We start from the raw sequence: 22,953 nt of genomic DNA on the forward strand, positions 1-22,953 counted from the left end.
TTAAGAAAGACTGCAATTATGAATTGAAACAAAGGAAAATTACCTTCAATTTTCATTGCTGTAAATTCAAAGGAACAATTTCCAGATTAAATGAGGACAAAAAAAACAAACAACTCGAGTTCCAATTCATGAATCGTGACAAGTAATGGGAACAATGGCTTTAGCCAAAATGTACCAATTTTGTAACCAAAAGGAAACAATACTTAACTGACATGTTTTTTGTAGTTTTATCAGTTGCATTAAAACTAAAATCGGGCTGAAACCAGCCATATGGTGTAGAGTGTGTGGAGAGAGGCCAAAGACTGAGTGAACCAGCTATTAAAGATTGGCCACATCCACAGTAAAACACACAGAACAGTCAAGTAAAGGAAGCAACAATGAAAGCAAAACAATATACAAGTCAATAGATGCAAATATGTGAGTGCAGGCAGCTTCCTATAGTTCAGCAGGTGGTTATGTCTATGTTTTATACGTGTACAAAAACAGGACTGTCTTTTATTGAAGAATGGTTGTAATTAGTTTATTCAGTGTTTTAAAGTTTCAGTAATAAGATTTTAAAAATTGCTCATTTTTATCACCAGAGTGAAGGCATGAAGAAAGATTTTTCCCTTTGGCTGTTTTCTCTGACAAAGAGAATCAGTGAAAACATGAAACAGGAAGTATTTCCTCTTAGGTTTGTATGATGATTGGAGTTCTGATTAAATGTTTCAGTGGACCACAAGATTTTCAGATCCTCAAGATGGCTAGAAGTTGAAATGGGTTATGTCCATGTTGTGATGATCGAGGACGCCAGAGGTTACACCAAGTCTACAACAGTACTTTTTTAAGGAAAAAGGGAAAAGAAAACAAAATGTTTAGTCTTCTTATAAAAGGGAGCTAATATATGGAAGTTTGTTTCTGACACCAAAATTATTTATTTAAAAAATAAATTTGAAGGTATTTTTTTCAAAATGTAAGTTTCTCATTTAAACTTGTAAGTTGAAATTTTGAGATGCATAACTCGAAATTTTGACTTGGACAGTAATAAATAATGAAATTTTTTTTTTTTAAAGTTTATTGTATTTTGGCAGATCTGATCTTCCATAAGAGCCATAAACTAGCATGAAGTTGCACATGCGTGGACAGAGTTTGACGTGGGACATTGTACTTTTGTGTCGTGCTTCCATTAAATTGGGGTTTCTGTTGAATAATGTCCTTGCCTTCTGCTCTGCTATTGTTGTCCACTTCTCATTCATCTCCTCACGCAGCGCGAACAAAGACACGTCAGCCTCGCCCTCTGATTGGCTCCCTGCCGGGGCCCCGCGACGCTGCTGTGCCGCGAGCTCCGCCACAACAGATGGACCTCTCGCGCTCTCCTCCTACCAGCTTCTGGATGCACTGCTGCACGCGCCCCGCTGATTGTGTCCAACGGCAGGAGAACGAGCGACTTGTCCCAGGAGTTTTAACGGCTAACGCTCAGTTCAGGAGAAACGACTGGAAGACGAAAGAAAAGGACCGAGGAGACCTATGTTAGGTGAGCCGTGAGAAGACTTCCAAAAGTCGGCACGAAGCAGACAGAGGGGTCGGTGTGGCTGAGTAGGCTGATCATGATGATGTGTCTGAGCGGTAGATGTGGCGATACGGGCTGGCTGCAGATGGATTCTTTGGTTGCCTGTATAAAAATGAAGTTTTAGTGTTTCGACAGCATCAAATGCAGGACGATTTGCAGATTTATTTATTTATTAAAAGCGCAGGGGACAGACAGACTAAAAACCTCGAATATGAGGCATTTGTGAGGAAACATCAGGGCACCAAACATGATGCCCTAGCCTAAATCTTGAACAGCAAATGATAGGACTACCCCACTGGGTCTCTACCAGAGTGTGCATAAAGATGTGTCCTTAAAACGCGTTACATAACAAGAAAATAGGGCCGGATAGACGGAGGCAGTGCCAAAAAAAAAGTGAATATTAATGTGCACTCACTTGCCAGTATATTGTAAACTGCAGTTTAATATATACCAGCAATAAATCCATCCACCATGGTCGTTTCTGGTGTTTTTAAAGTGTTTTGTTGACGTTTGATTTCAACTTTTGGGTGATTAGGTAGGTAAGCGGTAAGCGTAAACCACAATGTAAACATTAAAATTAAATGTTTTCACAAATACTGGACAATATTTAGTTTTGGTAGCTAGTACCAGTCAACTTAAGGTTTCCCTTACTGATTTGTGTTGAGTTATTCTCTAAAATTTTGACCATTACAAATATCAAAATAGTCTTTTCAAGTTCCCATAGCCCTTTCTGACATCTCAAATGCTTTGACTGCCAGTTCATCTGGACGCTTTTATTTATTTTTTGACACCATCTTAGGAAAGTTTTAGCCTGGTGTTTACGGCCCTTGCAATAGTCAATGTTTATGTGATCAGTGACAATCAATGACAACACAGCCCCAGTCTTCACCCGAACAATAACTAGATAAATACCCACACACATACACAATAGGCCATTGTTTGACATTTAAAGTTATTTTCTCAGAAATTTGAGATAATAAGTCAAATTTTAAAATAGTAATCCAAAATTATGACATGTGGGCGGTTAAAAAAACAAACTTCTATAACAGATTAGGCTGAAACAGAAAACTAATTTATTTTCCTTTTAACATCCCATCTTTCCTGCCGCAGTCTCCCTCTGTGCTCCTGCTTTGATATATAATTAAAATCTAGTGCCGCACACACATTTGTTCAGGAATCAGGAGGTGCAGTGATAATTGTGGTGTCACTTTTGAAGACACTTGGAACAACAATGGCAAACCTTAACTTTCTGAACCTCAAGGGGAGCAATTAAATGGACTATTAGTGACAGAGAACAAGAGAAGTGAAGGGGCATCCACGCAGGAACGTGGTGATCAGAGTCCATAGAAAATCAGTAAGAAAACCATAAACCTAAAAAAAAAATTCAGGTAAAACTCTAACATTTCTGCCTTCCCTCTTTGCAATTTTTTCCATAGCCCTCCTCTCTGCCAAAGCAGATCACTTGGGTTGCTGGTTTGGGCCCACAAGTTATATTTTTGATACCCCTGCACTGCATAATAGACATTAAATTGAGGCTGTCGAAGCTCTGATATATCCAATGATATTGATGTGCAGAGCTGGTGAGACTGATGTTTAAAGTGGACGTAAAACCAATTTGGTTTAAGTTTTGAACAAAGTGTCAGTGTGTGTTTCAGCTCTGAAAATGTAATTTCATTGTCTCTACTTTTGAAGTTACAAAAGACCAGAGTGCTGGAAAATTACACCAAATTAAAGAGCACCAAATTTATACCGAGCTCTATGTACTTTGAAGAACTGTAACTAGGAAAATATTTGTAGCATGGTTAAACTTTGCATGGCGTCATTATTTCACAAAAAAGTGGGTGTGCTTTGATTGACGGAGATGGGAATTTCTTCCAGATTTAATTGACTTTATGTGAAACAAACCAGCAGCTGATAATCTTTAGCTCTACCATCTGCCGAAAAGGAAGAAAAGCTCCGTCTTTATCTGGAATCTGGGAGCCATATTCGGATTCGAGTCATGCTTCACTGTGTTGTTTTTTTTGTTTTGTTTTTTTGACAAGCCCAGTAAGCCTAACAAGGAGCAGCTGAGACGAACAGACACACACACATACACATACACACACTATTTTTGGCTCAGTGTTGTGAACTAGTTTCGGGAGCTCAGATGTTTTTGGTGTTGCTATGACAATAATGACAATAGCAAGGCAGAGCAGTGGTAACGTGGAGGCTGAAGGCAGGGGAAGAGGACAGGAGCTATTCATCGAGCATTTCAGCCAAAGACATTGACGGAGGAGGTTCAGAGGGAGCAGGGCAAGAGGGCAGAAAACAAGCCGGGGGGAGGATGGAGGAAGTTGTGATCCTGGTTTGTAATAGTGTGTTAGATAGCCTCTAGTCTTTCACAAGGAAACATGAAGCAGCAAACTGTGAACAGAAAGCAGTGGAGAGCAGAGTTACTGTGGTACAAAAATGATGAGACATAAATATATATAGAAAGAGGGGGTAGATGGAGGCTGCGGGTTGACTGAGGTTGTAATGAGGCACGGGGGGATTTCAGACGGTCGATTAGCTCTACATTTGGACACAGAAGAGCACTCCGATCTGAAACAGGACTAGGTCAGCCGTGGGTCAGTCTGGCTAGATTTATATGCTGCTGGTTCTGCTATTGCAGCCACACCATCCTGCAGAGCATTTCTACAGGGAGTGCAGAATTATTAGGCAAGTTGTATTTTTGAGGAATAATTTTATTATTGAACAACAACAATGTTCTCAATGAACCCAAAAAACTCATTAATATCAAAGCTGAATGTTTTTGGAAGTAGTTTTTAGTTTTAGCTATTTTAGGGGGATATCTGTGTGTGCAGGTGACTATTACTGTGCATAATTATTAGGCAACTTAACAAAAAACAAATATATACCCATTTCAATTATTTATTTTTACCAGTGAAACCAATATAACATCTCCACATTCACAAATATACATTTCTGACATTCAAAAACAAAACAAAAACAAATCAGCGACCAATATAGCCACCTTTCTTTGCAAGGACACTCAAAAGCCTGCCATCCATGGATTCTGTCAGTGTTTTGATCTGTTCACCATCAACATTGCGTGCAGCAGCAACCACAGCCTCCCAGACACTGTTCAGAGAGGTGTACTGTTTTCCCTCCTTGTAAATCTCACATTTGATGATGGACCACAGGTTCTCAATGGGGTTCAGATCAGGTGAACAAGGAGGCCATGTCATTAGTTTTTCTTCTTTTATACCCTTTCTTGCCAGCCACGCTGTGGAGTACTTGGACGCGTGTGATGGAGCATTGTCCTGCATGAAAATCATGTTTTTCTTGAAGGATGCAGACTTCTTCCTGTACCACTGCTTGAAGAAGGTGTCTTCCAGAAACTGGCAGTAGGACTGGGAGTTGAGCTTGACTCCATCCTCAACCCGAAAAGGCCCCACAAGCTCATCTTTGATGAGCCCAAACCAGTACTCCACCTCCACCTTGCTGGCGTCTGAGTTGGACTGGAGCTCTCTGCCCTTTACCAATCCAGCCACGGGCCCATCCATCTGGCCCATCAAGACTCACTCTCATTTCATCAGTCCATAAAACCTTAGAAAAACCAGTCTTGAGATATTTCTTGGCCCAGTCTTGACGTTTCAGCTTGTGTGTCTTGCTCAGTGGTGGTCGTCTTTCAGCCTTTCTTACCTTGGCCATGTCTCTGAGTATTGCACACCTTGTGCTTTTGGGCACTCCAGTGATGTTGCAGCTCTGAAATATGGCCAAACTGGTGGCAAGTGGCATCTTGGCAGCTGCATGCTTGACTTTTCTCAGTTCATGGGCAGTTATTTTGCGCCTTGGTTTTTCCACACGCTTCTTGTGACCCTGTTGACTATTTTGAATGAAACGCTTGATTGTTCGATGATCACGCTTGAGAAGCTTTGCAATTTTGAGACTGCTGCATCCCTCTGCAAGATATCTCACTATTTTTGACTTTTCTGAGCCCGTCAAGTCCTTCTTTTGACCCATTTTGCCAAAGGAAAGGAAGTTGCCTAATAATTATGCACACCTGATATAGGGTGTTGATGTCATTAGACCACACCCCTTCTCATTACAGAGATGCACATCACCTAATATGCTTAATTGGTAGTAGGCTGTCGAGCCTATACAGCTTGGAGTAAGACAACATGCATGAAGAGGATGATGTGGACAAAATACTCATTTGCCTAATAATTCTGCACTCCCTGTACTAACACAAGAATCTCTTGTTATAACAGACAAAAGTGATCAATGGTTTGGAGATGTTTCAATTAAACAGGGTAACTGCATCGAAATCTGGTCTCTGAGCATGTTATGGCCTGCTATTGTAGAGCTGCCTTATTTTGATAAAAAAAAAAAAAATACGTGAGTACTCTGCAGTGGGCTGCTTATGATTATTTAGAGCTTTAGCTTTGCATTTCCATTACAGTCATATGTTTTGATACATTTATGGAGTTCTAAAACTAAAACAATATAAATTGTTCACTTTTTTTTTTTTTGATAACTTGAAATGGAGCGAAAAAGGAAAAAAAAAACCTGTTAAACACTTTTAGGCCTCTTTTGAAACTTTGAATCACATTTTTTGTTTGTGCAAATGAAACACATTAAAAGTAGACTAAAGTAATAATAAAGTTTATAAAATATAACAGTCTAATAGTTTTACAATAGTAAAAGTGAATTTGAAGCCCAGCTGCAGATTAGTTTTTGCATCAGTTTAGCCATCGCTATCATAATTCAGCAAAATGAAAAGAGTAAGGTGCCAGGTAAACTAAAAATAAAATGTCTAAAGAATAAGTGTTGTTCATAGTAGAAGTGGGGTCAATTATCTAAAGCGACAGACAGTACCAAGGTGAAGAAGAGAGTGTAGCCAGGGTACAGTGGGTAGAGATGAGTGATTAGAGTGAAAGGGAGGGTTTATAAGATGGTAGTGAGATGTACTATGATTAGTTTGTAGAGAGTGACCCTGAAAAGAGTTGAAGATGCTCTCACTCCCAATGACTGACCAATGCTGTATTAATTTCTAATAATGTATTCATTATAAATGGATACTTCAGAAGGACAGCTTAGGTCGAGACAAAGTTGGAGAGGTAAGGCTGAGATGGATTGGACATGCAGAGGAGGGACAGCGAATACACTGAACAAAGGAAGGTGAATATGGAGCCTGCCAGGCAGAAGGAAAAGACCACAGAGAAAATGGATGCAGTGAAAGAGGACATGTAGAGGGGCAGGTGTGATACAGGAGGATGCTAGAGGCAAGGTGAGATGGAAGCATCTGATCCACTTTGGCAACCACTAAAGAGAGCAGCCAAAAGAAGATCATTTGTATTCATCTAGTTTTTCATTTACAACCCCTGAATTAAATAATATGTTAACTCGTATTAGATGATTGACACTGCTCTAAAATAACAGTGAAAAGAACAAAATGGGTGTCTCACCATGAATGAGCAGTGAGTATGGCTCACATTTTTAATGTTGCCCTCTCAGCAGCGTTAAAAGTGACATGTCTGAGTCAATCTTTTTCTCTGGAGCTTGAAGTCTCATGAAAGAAGGATCAATTTTGTTATCAGATTCCAGTTTAGTTGGCATAAAGTTCACGTTGATCTCAGACAATTATGGCATTGTTTTTGTGTTGTCAGCTGGCCACATGTCCGTCGCAGACCGCTGCCTTTGACCGTGATAATAAAGGCTAATGGCTTCCATTGTGTAGGTCAGTGCTTAGCTTTTGAGCTCTTGACAGGGCTAATATAGGTGATGAAATATTGATAGCCCCTGGCGTTGGGCTGAGCTGATTGGCGTTAAATATTTAATTTGCCCACATTAACTGAGGCTTTTTATTTCAGAGATTGACAGCCCCATCTTATTTTATCAGCACTGCGTGTTGAAGCTGCTTCTGTTTACACTAAACTGTGGAAGTATGTGCCTGATCCAAGAGTTTAAAGATTGATAACAGGGTGAGGCTCGTCCACGTGTGTGTAAGCGGATTATTCATTTGTGCTGCTTGAATTGAGGAAGTTTTAAGCTGTGTCAGGCCCTGTGTCGGCTTCCTGTGTGGCTGATTGAGTAAAGGAGGAAGTGATTTAACGGAAGGGGAGCACTTCCTTTTAACGTCCCCACTCTTCCCTGTCTGTTCACAGTCACGTTCAGAAGAAAAGACCCTCTTGGATCACTGACACCTGAGGATACAAACAGAATCTACCTGCCTATAACTTTGGCTGCCTCTCCTCATAGGCAGTTTCTTCTCTGGTGACTCAACAACAACTCATAGTCTTTACGACGGTAAGATCCATTGTTGTCTTATAATACATTTATATATATATATATATATATATATATATTCTTAATATTTCATATTTTGTTGGCTGTTATGTTACAGAGGCACTGGCTATGTAACAGGAAGGTAGTTTAAACCGAGGCCTTTCAACTAATGTCCAAAATGGTTTTGGGTGTTTCGGCCTGTTTACAGTAAATCAAGTGTATTTAACACTACTGTGGGGAGTATGCTGTAAACAGGGGTTAACTGTAACTAATTAGCAGTAATACTACTTCAATGTTAACACAAAACAAAAAAGTCTACGGCAGGTATGGGTAAAGTACACACCTGGGGCTGGAATCAGCCTGCAGACTACCTCAGGTCACTCACAGTTGCTCTAAAAGGAATATGAAAGGAGGCTAGACACACGTTTTTTTTAAATATACATGAATCATACAAATTTAGAGTTTGTTGCAAATAACAGTGGTATATAACAAATAACAGCAGTAATAAGCTGTGTCCAGTGAATTGCTTACCCAGTGGAAGGATTCGAACTCCACCGTCTTGTATTGTAGCTGGTAGTCCTTGTCTTCGTAGTCTCAGTTAGCTCACCCACTTGAACCATCTCTCTGCCTCCAGCTCGCCAAGGCACTCCGCAGTAGAACAAGGACTACTGTCAAGGAGTCTCTGGGGACTGCCACAAAAGTGACGTGATCATCTTACGGGTAGAAAAACAAGAGACAGCAAGGGATGCAAAACAAACAGCAGAGGAATAGCAGCTGTAGGTATAGCTGTAATTTCGTAGGTCATCACTGTTGCATAGTGTGGACTTAAATGTTACTTAAATCTAACACAGTGTAGGTGTCTTGAAGAGTGAAGAATAAATTGTGACCTGATGACAGATCTAAGTGTAAAGTCACACAGATATTGAAGCTGTATTGTCAGGTCATCATGAATGTCTAACCATTTTTTTTTTTTTTTGCAATCTGCCTTAAACAGGCGATCATTTAAACCAATAGGATTCATTTTCTTCAGAGGCTAAGCTGAGACCTGCAGTAAATGTTGTTTCAGTTCAGTTGTGACTTATTGAAATATGTCAGTGTAGAAAAAAATCACGCACATTGCATGACAAAGCAGAGGTCTTTCTACATATAGAGGAAAATCCCCAGAAGAAAATGTGTTTTTAAGGTCTATGTCAGCATCATTGATGACCCTGTGCAATCATATTATGTATTTTTTGTTATTATTATTAAGGTCAAGGGTTAAAAAAAACTATCATTCTTCATTGAAAGTTGTTCCAAAATATCCTTTCTGCTTGTCTCAAAAACACAGGGTTTGGTTAGAGAACCAAGAATTCTTATTTTAATTACTTAAAAAAAGATGTTTCTTATAGCATGGGCTTGTTAAGTAACTATCATGAACTTTCATTTTGGGGAATAACTTTTGTGGGCTAGGCCAGAGGTCATCACTGATTTTAGACCTCAAAGAGTTAGGTGGGGTTACATTTACTCAACCATAAAATGTATTTTTGCTCATGAAATTGCTAAAACGGTAGCAAAATGCTCAATTTCGTGTTAAGTAAGGCGATTCATTGCTTCATCTACATGCAAACTAATCTTGGTAAGTGCCTCTGACTCCAAAGGCCTATTTTGAGGAAAAACCCTGCAACAGTTGCATCTTTAACTTTTGGTCTTCATGTTCTGAGGAAAAACAAAAAGAAAAGAAAAGCGTGCTATATGGCAGATGAAGGCACATAATGTGTTTTGCCAGTAGCATGCTCAGAGATGAATGTTTAGGCAGCTGAAATAATTTGCAGCAGCAGGTGGTCCATGTGTCCTGCACCTGTCCTTCATCCGGAGGTTTCTATCCTGCCAAACTCACACAGAAACACTCTGTCACTCAGCGAAGAGGGAAGGAAAACTCTGCAGGGTGGTGGCAGAGTGCCATTTAAAACAGCTGCATGTGCAAATGTGCAGCGTTTGTTTATGTGAAAGAGCTCACAGGAAAGAGAAAATACATTGTAAGACGAAGAAGAGAATGAGGAGAGCAGCTGCTCCCCTCATTCGCATAGTATATGTTTTGATTTAGTACAGGGACACAGTGGTGGAGGTTTAACTATCTTAAGGGAAGTAGTTGCCAGGAAAGCAGATATCATCTTCTTGTTATTGTTTACGGTCTGCAGCTCTGCCTCCTCCTCTTCCTGCAGTCACTCTGTCACTTCTGTTCTGTGCTCGCTGCTGGTCATGAGGAGTCATGAGACATTAACTCTGTGTGCCTTCTTTGTGTCTCAGCTCCTCTCATGCTCACTGAGAATGGATGATACACAGTACGGGGTTCAGATCGGAGAGAACAAGTTCGTCAGCAAGTAAGTCTTCCATCCCGCACTGTTTCTCATATAAACATAAGTATGTTTATACAGATTATAAATTCACAGTAAGTGACAACAGGGAAACAAATGAGTAGCCTTTATTCATCTTTGGTATGTTTAAAAAAACCCATTAATTTAAAAAAGATGATGTGAAATAGGGATGTTTGTGGTTTTAAAGGTTTCAGCCTGTTAACTGTTTGCAGTGTTCATTATCTGAAATCTAGGTCTTTATTTATGACAACAAGTATCCCTAATACCTAACAAACTGTGTGATCTTTGGCTTTTGAAGTCTGACCAATCAGTTAATAAAAATTATAAATAATGCACACTGAAAACTATTAACAATTATTTTTCTCCACAACATAAAGTTACAGTTACTCCGCCTACCTGCATATACATTCACTTGTATTGTGAGACTCCTATTTAGGGTTTCAGTATAGAGACATTGAAATATTAAGGGAACAGGACTTCACCTGGTCCTGAAACTGCTTGTCAGTTAATTGTCAAATTACATTTGACTTCTATAAGCATACAAGACACGATATCCTGCCAAGATGACTGAATAATAAACAGCAGTACACAGATCATGTTACCAGTCACTCACAGGGTTAACACAGAGACAGGAAATCACACACTTGCATCTACTGAAACCCCAAACCTCTCAACAGAAAGCCAAATCAACATTTTATTCACACAGCCAAAGATAAATGTCTTTTCCAAAGTTTTTAATGGTGGCTTTATTAAGCTGATGAGAAAACATCAATTGAAACTGAATCTCAGCCTTACCAAGAACAGACATTAAATGCTTCTCTTTAGACATGCTTCTTATCTTACTACACCAAGAAACTGCTACACCCACTTTTCTTCTTCCTTTGTCTGTACATTAAAAAAGAAATGAGAGCTAATGAAAGGAAGGACGGGATCTGAAAATTACACATTAATCTCAATTCTGTGACTTATTTTTAATCTTTTAATCCTGATCTCATCTGGTTCTTATCTGGTGGGAAAGAACTTAAATGTAGTAGTGGCTATCAAGTAATGCTAATGGAGAATAAACCTCTAGGAGAAAACTGTGAGAAGATGAAAAATCAGTGAAAACGGCAACATTGTAATTTAAGGTTTGGGTGGGTCAGAGAATTTTGTCAGATTTGAGATTGGGCAGTTTGTTAATCTCAGGGTTAAACAGGGTTGGAATTAACATTTCAATCTGCCCCTGCATAAAGTACACAATAACACTAATCCAGCAGCAGAGACTGCCCTATCTTTCTCTAAACATATATGAAGTTTTTTTTTTTAATTAGTTCTTTTTATTTTCGGTCTTACTGACATTAACATTAACAGCATAGTAAGGAATACTTTATTTTATCAGGAATGTTGTGGAGGGCCGCACCAGCATTACACAGGAGGTGATCTATTACTACATGGCTATATTACAACCTGCCCCTGCACAGTGGCATAGAATGAGACTTTGTAGAATAGTTTTCTTTTTGTTTGCTCATCTCTCAGCTGCCTTCAACTCACCACCACAGAAACTAAGTGAAATCCAAAATTACCAAAGTGGTGATTAAGTGCCAGAAATATTGTCAGTGCAGTGACCTGTATCCACTGATGTTAGCACCAACTGGTTTTCAGATATATTTGCATCACTCCATTAGTGATGATGTTATGCATTTTTGGGATGAATAAAGATCCCCAAAATTTGATCTAGTGTTGTTAAAAGTGCACGGTGCATGCAGAATTACAGCTGCAGGCACTACGAGGTGGTAAATCAGTGGGAATCTCCTTAAAACTTTGTTTCCTTCCAGTGATTTAACTACTTCTGTCTTCAGGTCAACAGTCCTGTCACATCTTAAAACTTACAACCTCTATTATGAAGGGCAGAATCTGCAGCTGCGGCACAGAGAGGTGAGTAATTGCATCTCTCGGTTTGTGTGTGTATGTACTCACATACAGTGTGAGTGCAGAGTGAGTGAGTGAATGTGTTTAATCTTATTTTATTGTTTTAAATTTCAACAGAAGAACCTGAATGTGTCGAGGCTTCATCCCCGCTTTCACTTTTGCTCTTAATATATTTAATATAATATACCCCACCCATTTCACCCTATATCCCTAAGGAGTAGCAACTGTCCAGTCTGTGTGTATTTACTGTATATGTGTGTTTGTGTGTATTCATCAGTATTCGTGTCTTCCAACAGGAAGAAGAGGAACTGATTGTTGAGGGCTTGCTGAATATCTTTTGGGGCCTCCGGCGACCAATCAGGCTACAGATGCAGGATGACCACGAGCGAATCCGGCCGCCCCCCTCCTCCACGTCTTGGCACTCGGGTTGCAATCTGGACAGTCAAGGGTAAGAGCTCCAGACAGATCCAGTTACACCCCAGTGACCGGAAATGGTGATACAGAGAGGTCAGTGAGGGCAGATATAGATTTTATCTAGTTTGTCCAATGAAAGACAAGCAGGTATTTAATGTTTAAAAGTGTGTAATTAGGGTTTGAGATTTAAATCCATGTAAATGGAGTTTAATTCCTAAATAAGATACAAATTGGCAGCTTTCCATAAGCAAAAGTGAATCTTTTAAGCCACACTTCTGGTTTAATTGAGGATCGTACTCCAAGCTATTGCAAATCAGTCCATGTCAATAGGCTCTTAGTGCCATTTTCAGCGCTCCCATTTATCAAAAGAAGCTATTCTTGCTCCGAGGATAGCAGGCCTCACAGGCATAGAGCTGCCATTTGGATGTTAACATGAAAACAACAACAAAAACTCTCATAAGTAGCCAAATTGCTGTGAGATTCTTCAGAAATTTGCTTGATTATGACAGGAAACATTGTCACAACTCCTAACTAAAAGAACAGCTGCACTGGCAAAGAGGAACAGCAGTCACAAGTTGAAACTAACCAACCCAGATATGACAGCAGGTTAAAAATGGCAGCTACTACAGGAAACCTAATAATAAGACTCACCACTACAGTCAGGACAGACCAGCATGTTGATGGCATCACAAACACATATCAAAGTGAAAAAAGAAAAACTGGTGTTCTCAAGAAAATCTCACAAACTGATCGAGATCTCCCTCTAGATTCATACATGGTGTGGAGGGAGTTTTAGTTCAGCTGTGCAGACCTGGACTGCTCTTAAACTTAATGGCTTTACAAGATTCTAGTGGCTGTTAGTCCACACTAAAATCAATATCAGGATAATAGTTTTTTGAGAAACTACAGCTTATGGTCATAAATACATGATGGGAGTTATCATTTGAAGGTGCAGTTTTTATCTGAAAAAATATTTTTAGCTGTATGTTTACAGTTTTGACAGTTTGCAGTTCTTCTCCTTCACCCCATAAATGTACTCTCTCCTGTTCCCTGTTTGAAGTTCTCCCACCACCACAGATGGTCAACAGGCTCAGCAGAGCTCACCCACAGTGGAAGTGACGCCACCTGACAGCCAACCAGAGGACAACGGTGTGACTGAAGAGGAGGCAGAAGGTAAATTTTGGACTTTCGTTTTATACATTTATATTTTAAGACTTCAGTCATTTAGATTTTAAATATTTCAAGCTGTATCTACATGGTTATAAATAACCAATAAAGTAAGAGTAAAATATTAACCCAAAGGTGTAAATTAGTCTAAATTGCCCATAGGTGTGAATGCGGGAGTGAATGTAAGCGCGAATGGTTGTCTGTCTCTGTGTATTAGCTCTGCGACAGACTGGCGACCTGTCCAGGGCGTACCCCGCCTCTTGCCCTATGACAGCTGGGATATGCTCCTGCACCCCCTGTGACTCTGAAAAGGATAAGCGGATGGATGGATAGATAGATTTATCTTATTTTGAACGTGTTTGCTCACACTTCTTTCAGTATTTATAGATTTTTTTGAGCTGTTTCTCAGTTTTTTGCTACCTGTTCTTTTGGTTTTACTCATTTGAACTGTACATTACTCTGATGGCTATAATGAGGATCGAATAAGCAGCCTCAAACATCAGTCATTTACTAAGAATATTTTGTTTTTAAACTGGCTGAATCTTGGCGAAAAAAAGTTGGATCGCATTAAGATGAAATGAAATTAGCTATAAACACATTTTTAATTAAAAATAAAATTTGCACATTAAAGCGAAAGATAAAATTTGTTTACAGTTCTGTGTAAGTGATGTTTATTTCTAAAACTATGGTTTTCTTTCACTATTTTGTGATCTTAGCTTAGGGCTACACTGAATAATAATCAGTAATTTAAGGTGGTTCAACATTTGATTTGACAGAGGACAGTGAGAGCTCCGCTCAGCTCCTCAGGACAAAGAGCGATGCCGGGGTCTTAAGGAGAGGCCAGCGAAGGTCGCCAAGTGACCAGAGGAAAATCCGACGCCATCGATTCTCCATCAACGGACACTTCTACAACCATAAAGTAAAACTTTTAAAAACTTACAGAATAATCAAATAAAATTCATTAGGTTAGTTCATTTATGTGACTTTATGTGATTTGGGAACAGGTTTTAGTTACATTTTTCTTGAGAAAATGTGTTTAAAAGTGAAAAGAGTAAAAGTTTTAGCTTCAACAATTTTAACTGAACCTAAATTAATATTTAAAATATTAATATTTAAAATGTTTTTCCATTTCATCCTCAGACAGCAGTGTTTACGCCTGCTTACGGGTCGGTGACTAACGTTCGCATCAACAGCTGTATGACCACGCCGCAGGTGCTACGAGTTCTCCTTAACAAGTTCAAAATCGAAAACAGCCCAGATGATTTTGCACTCTATCTGGTCCATGCTAGTGGAGGTGAGTTAAGACTTTAGCCGCAGTCCACTAATTTTATTTTATCTGATTTTATCATCTACTTTTAGACTTTTAGTTTTATTACTTTTAAAGTTGGAAGTTTTTGCATTATTGCTGGTGGTGCAATCAAATCTGAACTAAAGCTACAACACAGAGCTTCTCTATAAAGCTTCGTAGCTGAAAATGCTACGTCAAGATGAACAGGATCAACCTTTTGAATCTCTATAAAGCTTATAATTTATTTTTATTTTTTTTAGAGGCTATGATATTTGGAAACTCAACACAGAATCGGTGTTGTCATTATTCCATTTCTGTTCACTCACTGGGTTTTCTGAGCTGAAAGAAACACATTGCAGTCAGTAATCAAACAGCAATTAGCAGAAGTGTAACTGAAAAGTAATGATGCTTTCAAAATGATGATGAAGATGTTTGATGAGATTGTAGATTATGTTGCGGTAACAAATGGCAAACTACCCCACATACAACTGAGTGCTTTTGCTGTTTGTTTTTGATTAAGTTCTTGCATCAGACCCAGCTGTAAAGTCTGAATGTCAGTGCTAAATTATTCATGAACTATTGGCTATGTGGATTACAAATATGGATATGTGTCATGTAGCTCAAAGGCGGACATTGAGGACATTGTGTATAAAATGTGTTATTGTTATTAATCCATCACTCCGTGTATGTTCTGGTGTTTCAGAGCGAGTGAAACTGAAGCGGACTGACTATCCTATGTTGCTGAGAATCATGCAGGGACCGTGTGAGCAAGTCTGCAAAATATTCCTCATGGAAGAAGATCTCGGAGAAGAAGTCACATATGATGTAAATCACCATTTTCTTTTTTCATAGCTATAAATGAACATGTGTTAATTATTTTACAGTTACTTTTTCCTTGAAAAACGAATAAAGTATACGCACAAGTATTTGCACTTGTGTTTCCAATATTCAATTATCTTTTGGGATTTGGCCTTAAAATTCTCTTTGCTTCCACAAGGTGGCGCAGTATATCAAGTTTGAGATGCCTGTCCTCCAGAGTTTCATCACCAAGCTAAAGGAAGAGGAGGACAGAGAGGTGCAGAAACTCAGGAGAAGGTATAAGAAATACATTTTTAATCTGTCCTGGCATTCAGTAAACATAATCTTAACATCTTTAACTTTTATGAGCTGCAATAAATATGAAAAGTGGAGGCCTACAAGCTATTTTTAAACTATTTTTTAGCCCACCACCTGCCCCCAGTCTAATGTGGATGTGCACGTGTTTTTATTGGCTCTTTAAAAAATCCTCAGATTTGGTCTTCCTCTGCCTTCATATTTGCAGGTATAACTATATTCGGAATATAATCGAGAAGCAGCTCCAGTGTCTTCCAGAGGGGGCAAAGTGTATGTGATCTGCTTATGGTAGGGCCCCCCACACCAAACTGTCACCACAGCTGCCAAGCCGTGACCAAGAGAATGACCAAGAATCAGCTGACAAGAGCAACAAGTACATGTTTCACCAACTGTCCTCCCTCAGCACATCCCACAATCAGTCAGCCCACAGTTTGCTCTTTCGTGCACGTGTTGAGTGTGACCATCTCTGTGATACTGAGAGTCATGGCAACACACACACTTTTTTTTTCTTTGCTTTTCTTTACCATGAACAGAGCACTCGGACAAACGTCTCCTGTTTGTGTTTTTTAACCTTTTTTTAGTCTGTTAGCCTGCAAGATGAGGCTAAAATGTAACCTGTCTTCTGCCTTCGCTGCAGGAAATATTCAAAATCGTTTTAAAGCACAAATGTCATCTTATAGTGACTATATAGGTTTCTCCAAGCACAAAACACACAAAGTTGGTGGGATACTTTGAAGCTGATGTAAACATTTAGGACCTTTTTCATTTCATTGATGTGAAATCTTTTTATTGCCACTGCAGGCTGTGACTGTGATAATGCAGTTACACACAGTATTTGGCAATTTTACATGTAGGCAGCATGTAAGACTGAGAATCACAGGGAACAACCATCCTGTAAATGTGGAGTGGTCTGACGGTGACAAAAATTAACCTTACATATTTCATTAAATTTAATGCATAAAAAGCCCAAGTGAAAGAGTATGGAGAAGTGATTCCTGCATATCAAACCCCCAAAACTTCAACTGTTTATGTTTGGTGGCACCGGTCTTTGTCCTGCTTACTGAGTTTTAAATGAGATCTGGTGACATTGAAGCCAAACTCTCAGCATGAAGTTAGATCCAGAAGTTCCCCAAAATAACAGACTATTCCTTGGAATAATGCAACTTTTTGAGCTACTTGTTTTGTTCCTACACACACTCTTACGCTAAAGGTTTGCCTGACGTTAACCAGATTGCACAAAATCTTCATGTTTTGTTTTCATTTTGATTTAGTTTTTTTTTTTTTTTAGTTTTTTTGACATCTACATCCAGCAGAGACAAGAAGCACAAAACGATAATCCCACAAGACTGTGAATTTTACGGAGAATGTTTTTAAACGTACGAACGAGCATTTCTAAGCAGTGCGGTTTGCCTCCACATGTACAGCACTTTGTCTCCTTCCGCCTGACAGTTCAGTATTTCTGACACGCAGTGGACGACGCCCCGAAGATTGTGTGAGAGCATGCATGTTGTGTTTTTAGTGACTAAGACTTGCCTGCTTTTGTATTGTGTCTTTTACAAAGTAAAGAAGAAATTTTAGCCTTTAAAGTGTTAACTCTTGCCACTACTTTGTGGAAGTTTTCGTACAATGTTTGTTATTTAATAAAAAATTTGTCTGGGGAAAATGAACTTGTAGTTCTCATCTGTTTTTGTTGCAGTCACTGTTACCTAACGATGCTGAATTCGTTTGCAGTGGCAGAAGCTTCGGGAGAGCTCGCTGAATGTTCTGGTTTGTTTACTCGGAGAGTTAAATAATTCAGATAAAATTAGAAACGCAAATGTTAAGCCCGCGCTCTCAGGTATTTATGCGTGATGTCGGCAGCACCAGCAGCTTACTGCACAGTCAGCCAATGAGGTGATTGAGATTGTCTGACGGATAACAGGCTGGCCCTGAAACATACTTTCCCACAGACAAGAAAAGGAGTCTGAGCTGCGAACATCACTTTTGGCTTCAGCTTCCCAAAGAGGAATACCATCCAAATCTCCGCCACACAAAAAAATATTAATTTCGCAGGTAAGACTTTTTTTATTTCTATTTTTTTCTCTTTTTTCTTCATGTTACTAATTTATATTAAAATGTGGGATGTTTATTGTATGAGGCTCAGTGAGTTACAGCCTTTTGTTCTTATTTCTGGGATATTTAAAAAAAATATTTGCACAGATCAGAGCTTATATCTAGAAAGTGTAGCTGTAATCTGAGAGTCACTGGATTATTCTCAAACTAACTGACCCAGTGTAATTATAGCTCGAGTTACCTTGTAAGAGGACACAGATTAGACAGTGTACACCGTCTGTTGACAGAGCCAATGATGTCATGGTCATATAATCAGTGGTGGGACATGTATTTCATTTCTTTGTAAAAGAATTAGTAGTACTATACAAAGTAATGTAATATAAAAGTTGCATACAGCGTACAAAGACTGTGGTATTTGTCAAATCCTAATTCTCAAGCAACACATGGTAGTACTAATTACAATTAATATGAATGCATCTCAAGGTACAAACAAGGATTATAATAAATAAAAAGTCAACTCTAAGTTCTCTTTTAATCATGGATACTTAATAATAATATATAAAACCAACCTGGATTTATAGACTGAATGGTTGATAAAAGAGAATTTAAGTGGAGCGGATTAAACTTTGCTTTAAATTGGATTTAAAGTTTGAAAAACAGACGTAGTTATGATTCAGTGATAGCGATCCTTATTAGTGGATTGGTGTTATCGATGCTCTAATATGTGAGCTATCCTTCAGTGACGCAGTTGGTCAAGGTGAAACTGCTGTAGGCGTTTTAAATACTGGAGAGTATTTCTTAAAACTCTATAACATACTTATTAAAATTATCTATTTAAATCCTCATCCAGAGAAGACTTAATTAAAATAAAGCTGGTGAATAAAAGTAAAAAGTGCAATATTTCTTTTTAAAATGTGTCAGAGTGCATGTGCAAAGTAGCATTAAAAAACCCACTCAATGTAGTCATGCATACATCAAAAGTGTACAGATTTGAGTAAATGTTTTGATGCAAGCGTATTTCTGCCACAGAAAAACAGAAATTGCCACCCAATTTTATCTCAATATTTCAACATGATTCAATATTTCAAGTTGAGTTATTAAAATTTTGAGATACTTTTTAGTGGCACAAACAAGTCACTAACTCTAATGTTAGTCCTCATGTTCACCTCATTACTGAAATTATTACTAGATACAGGACCTGCTTAGACTTCACAGTACTTAAAAATACACTTGTCCTACCACACTGTATATAAAGTACAATCTTCACTAATATTTTGTTAGTACAGATTATAGCAGTGACATACTTAATGCAATATGTTTTTACTAGGTTTTTGTTTTTTTGGAGTTTACATAATTTAATGTTGGATATTTTATAATAATACATCAATAATATTGTATTTATGGTGCATAGCCTACACCTAAACCTCATATATAAATGTAGCCTGGATGTTTGTTAATACATTATTTTTATGGCCTGTGTCATCTTTCTCTAATTCTTTTTACATGGTTATCTTATGTCTTAGCCTGTCCATAATTTAGGATTAGGTCAAAAATAGTCAGATTTCAGAATTAAGAAAATATGAATTTCATCCCAACAAAAACGAGCTAATCCATAGATTTAGAAACAGACCCCATCTACAGGATCCTAACTGAGGTGCATTAGAAAATATGAGTCTGATCTGATCCCTTGTCTGCTTCAGCACTCATGCCACAGTGCTTGTGTAAGATTTGTTTCTCAAAGCTGGATTAAGAGCAGTGATCTGTGCTGTTCCTAATTCATCAGCAGTGTAATAATACCACACAGCAGGACTAAAGCTGCACTGAGAACATCTCATCAGTGTGTTTGTGTGAGTTCAAGAACCTTTCCATTTTATATAATGTATAAAGTATAGTTTTAAAAAAATAAATTTAAGTACTCACCATTCAAGTAGTAATAATGCAAATAAATATTTTCTCTTTAAATGATTTAAACGAAATCCTTGGTTGGTACTTGTTGGGTAATTATTTTACTATGTATAGTCTAAAACAGCAACAGCAGAAACAAAAATTTGATTTTCCTGTTTATAATAGCAAAATGAATACATAATTTTTTAAATCCCAATGACAGAACAAAGCTGAGCAAAAAAATTAACAACACAACTGAAAGATGATGTAACATGTAATAGAAGTAAAAGCAAGTCTATAAAAATGTAAAAGTGATTACTAATGAAGTTCATTAACCTCATTAACCAATTCAGTCCTAATAAAGTTTCTATAATCTTATTTTGACAGGATGAAAATCACGTTGGAAATGCACAAACTTTCCACAGTGGCCCTCTGTGTGCTGCTCCTGGCCACACTGTTACCCGGCTCCAAGGCCCGCCGTGGACGTGGAGGTGGTGGGTTCAGCCGAGGAGGAGGAGGCTACAGCCGGGGGTGGGGAGGTCAGCCCTACAGACCACCGCCTGTCCAGAGCAGTGGCCCCAGTGCCGGGAAAGTAGCTGGGGCAGCTGCTGCAGGAGCAATAGGTGGATCCATGCTCGGCTCTGCCTTGAGCCGTCCTGGGTATGGGTATGGGTATGGCGGAGGATTCGGAGGATATGGTGGATATGGAGGGTATGGAGGAGGTTATGGATACCCACGATACGGAGGTGGTTACGGCTATGGCCCCCGCCCTGGCTATGAGCCAGAGGGCTCTGGTGATGTAGAGTACTACACCGGAGCATCCAGTGGCCCAATCTACAACAGCATCATTGTTGTCATTGGCTCCCTAATGTCCCTGCTCATGGGCCACTGGGTGGCATTCATGTAGCGCTGGAGACGAAGCTGAGATTTACAAACACACCAGAAAAAACCCTCCTTTCAAAAATAACCCATCCTACTGTAAAGGGGACATTTTTAAAGTCATAGTTCACCTGAAATTTGAGTTTTCAGAAATAAAAACCTGTTGCCAATTTGTTTTATGGACACTTCAGTGACCCTGTGTGAGGACAATAAGAGGAGTTTGACTTATCAATGTGACACCATTACGCTGAATATGAAAACACGCGGTCAAAAATCATTATTAAAGTCACGAAATGTAATCTGATTTGATGTGATGTTGCTATCCTGTCCCATTTTTCACTTCTTTTAATGTGACCACTGTTTTTATACATATGGTGATGACTACAGTCTGTAAAGATAGAGCAGGAATTAATTAGATCTGTTTTAAGTTAAGTCTACCTCAAGGAACAATGTCAGGATTAGATGTTAATGTAATTTTCTAATTACCAAATTTAAATATTTTTTTCATTGTGTTGCGAAATCAGTTTCACCCCGGTTCTTTTTTTTGTTCCTCGGCCATCCAGAGACGGCACCGGACTCAGTAGTCATTTTCACAAAAACCTTTATTCCTCTTGTTAAGCATGCATCTTCTAGAAGGGGAGACGTGCAAGGCCAGATCTTCCACTCCTTTATAGAAGTGACCCCATCATAAAACCCCCATGGTGTGCTGCAAACTCTGTGTCTGTGTGTGTATGCACGAGCACGTGAGTGCCTGTGTGTGCGCGTACCCGTGTGTCTATGTGAGTGCACGTACCCGTGTGTATGTGTGAGTGCATGTGAGTGAGTGTGCATGTAGGTGTGGGTGCGTCGTAACAGTCAAAGCACTGTGTGTGTCTCTGTGTAAATTCCTCTACACAACATAAAAAACAGAGTTAACATATTACAAACACTGAGACCCCCACTCTGCATCCACTGGGCCATTGGCCTCTTGTTGTCTTACATTTACATTTAAGGTGGAGAGTCTCCTGCAAGCCTACTTCTAAGTTTATAACAATTATGAGATTTTATTAAAGGTACAAGCATCAGCAACCCCCAACTGTAGCTTCCTGTCTCCTTTTATGACAGCAGACCCCCAGTGTCAATAAATTCCTTTCCCTCTAAACAATTGCACACACTCTCAGGCTACAGCTAAGCCAAACTGAAACACAGACAAATCCTTCCTTATTCCTCTGATCTAAACAAATTTAACACATATTATAATAATTATTTTCTTGTACTCACAATTGTTACATAATTTTGCCTATGCTGTATATTGTGTATAGGTTATATTTTTTAGTATTGCTTTCGTTGACATATTTGCATAATTAAATGTTTTATGATCATTTGTAGATTTTTATTAAAGAATGTTCTTTAATATTTAAAACTGTTATGAATGTAAAATAAATGTGTGATATAGCTTCGTGTTGACATTTATTCTCCATGCTAACCACATCATTTTAGATTATTTTAGATTATTATTAAGCCTTAGGAACCTTTGTAATCCTTTTCAGACTGACGTCACTGACTTTGTTTCTCATTTGTTCTTGGGTTTCTTTAGATTGTGATATGAAGCATTGTGTTATGAGGGCAATAATCGGGGCTAAGTGTGGCTAGTGAAACTGAACTGAGCTTTCCAAAAAAAAAGTGGTTAATCAAAGTTAATTTATAATCTAACAAGGAGAGGCAATTACTTTTTCACACGGTTTCAGGTCGTTTGAACAGCTTTTTTCTTCCTAATAAAAGAAATCATCATTTACAAACTGCATTTTGCATTTACTCAGGTTTCTTTGTCTAATATAAAAATTGATTTGATTATCTGAAACATTTAAGTGTAAAAATCAAAATAGTGCACTTATTTAAGTTATGTCTGGTATTTTGTGTACCAACACACTGGACCTACAGTTATAAAATGAATAAAAGGTCAACGTGCAGACGGCCAGCTTTAATTTGAAATGCTTAACAAGAATATTGCATTAACCTTTATGGAGCCGCAGCCATTTTTATACACGATGCCCTATTTTCAGGGGTTCATATTTAATTTGAGCTGATAAGTGTTT

The 22,953-nt window shown here is 38.6% G+C and overlaps 2 protein-coding genes across 2 annotated transcripts; both read left to right on the forward strand.

Annotated features, from left to right (window-relative positions):
• Nucleotides 1-1,133: 1,133 nt before the first annotated feature.
• On the forward strand, nucleotides 1,134-17,714 carry rassf2b (Ras association domain family member 2b). The gene is made up of 11 exons (XM_080893372.1): nucleotides 1,134-1,513; nucleotides 7,699-7,840; nucleotides 10,106-10,179; nucleotides 12,012-12,087; nucleotides 12,378-12,529; nucleotides 13,556-13,668; nucleotides 14,439-14,581; nucleotides 14,803-14,956; nucleotides 15,654-15,775; nucleotides 15,948-16,045; nucleotides 16,272-17,714. The coding sequence occupies exons 3-11, from the start codon at nucleotides 10,127-10,129 to the stop codon at nucleotides 16,339-16,341; spliced, it is 981 nt and encodes a 326-aa protein (XP_080749498.1). The 5' UTR covers nucleotides 1,134-1,513; nucleotides 7,699-7,840; nucleotides 10,106-10,126; the 3' UTR covers nucleotides 16,342-17,714.
• Nucleotides 17,715-17,836: 122 nt separating this feature from the next.
• On the forward strand, nucleotides 17,837-21,527 carry sprn2 (shadow of prion protein 2). Its single transcript, XM_080893373.1, has 2 exons — nucleotides 17,837-18,115; nucleotides 20,387-21,527. The coding sequence occupies exon 2, from the start codon at nucleotides 20,388-20,390 to the stop codon at nucleotides 20,904-20,906; it is 519 nt and encodes a 172-aa protein (XP_080749499.1). The 5' UTR covers nucleotides 17,837-18,115; nucleotide 20,387; the 3' UTR covers nucleotides 20,907-21,527.
• The last annotated feature ends 1,426 nt before the right edge of the window (nucleotides 21,528-22,953 follow it).

Source organism: Rhamphochromis sp. 'chilingali' (assembly GCF_963969265.1).
Source record: "Rhamphochromis sp. 'chilingali' genome assembly, chromosome: 10".
NCBI lineage: Eukaryota > Metazoa > Chordata > Actinopteri > Cichliformes > Cichlidae > Rhamphochromis > Rhamphochromis sp. 'chilingali'.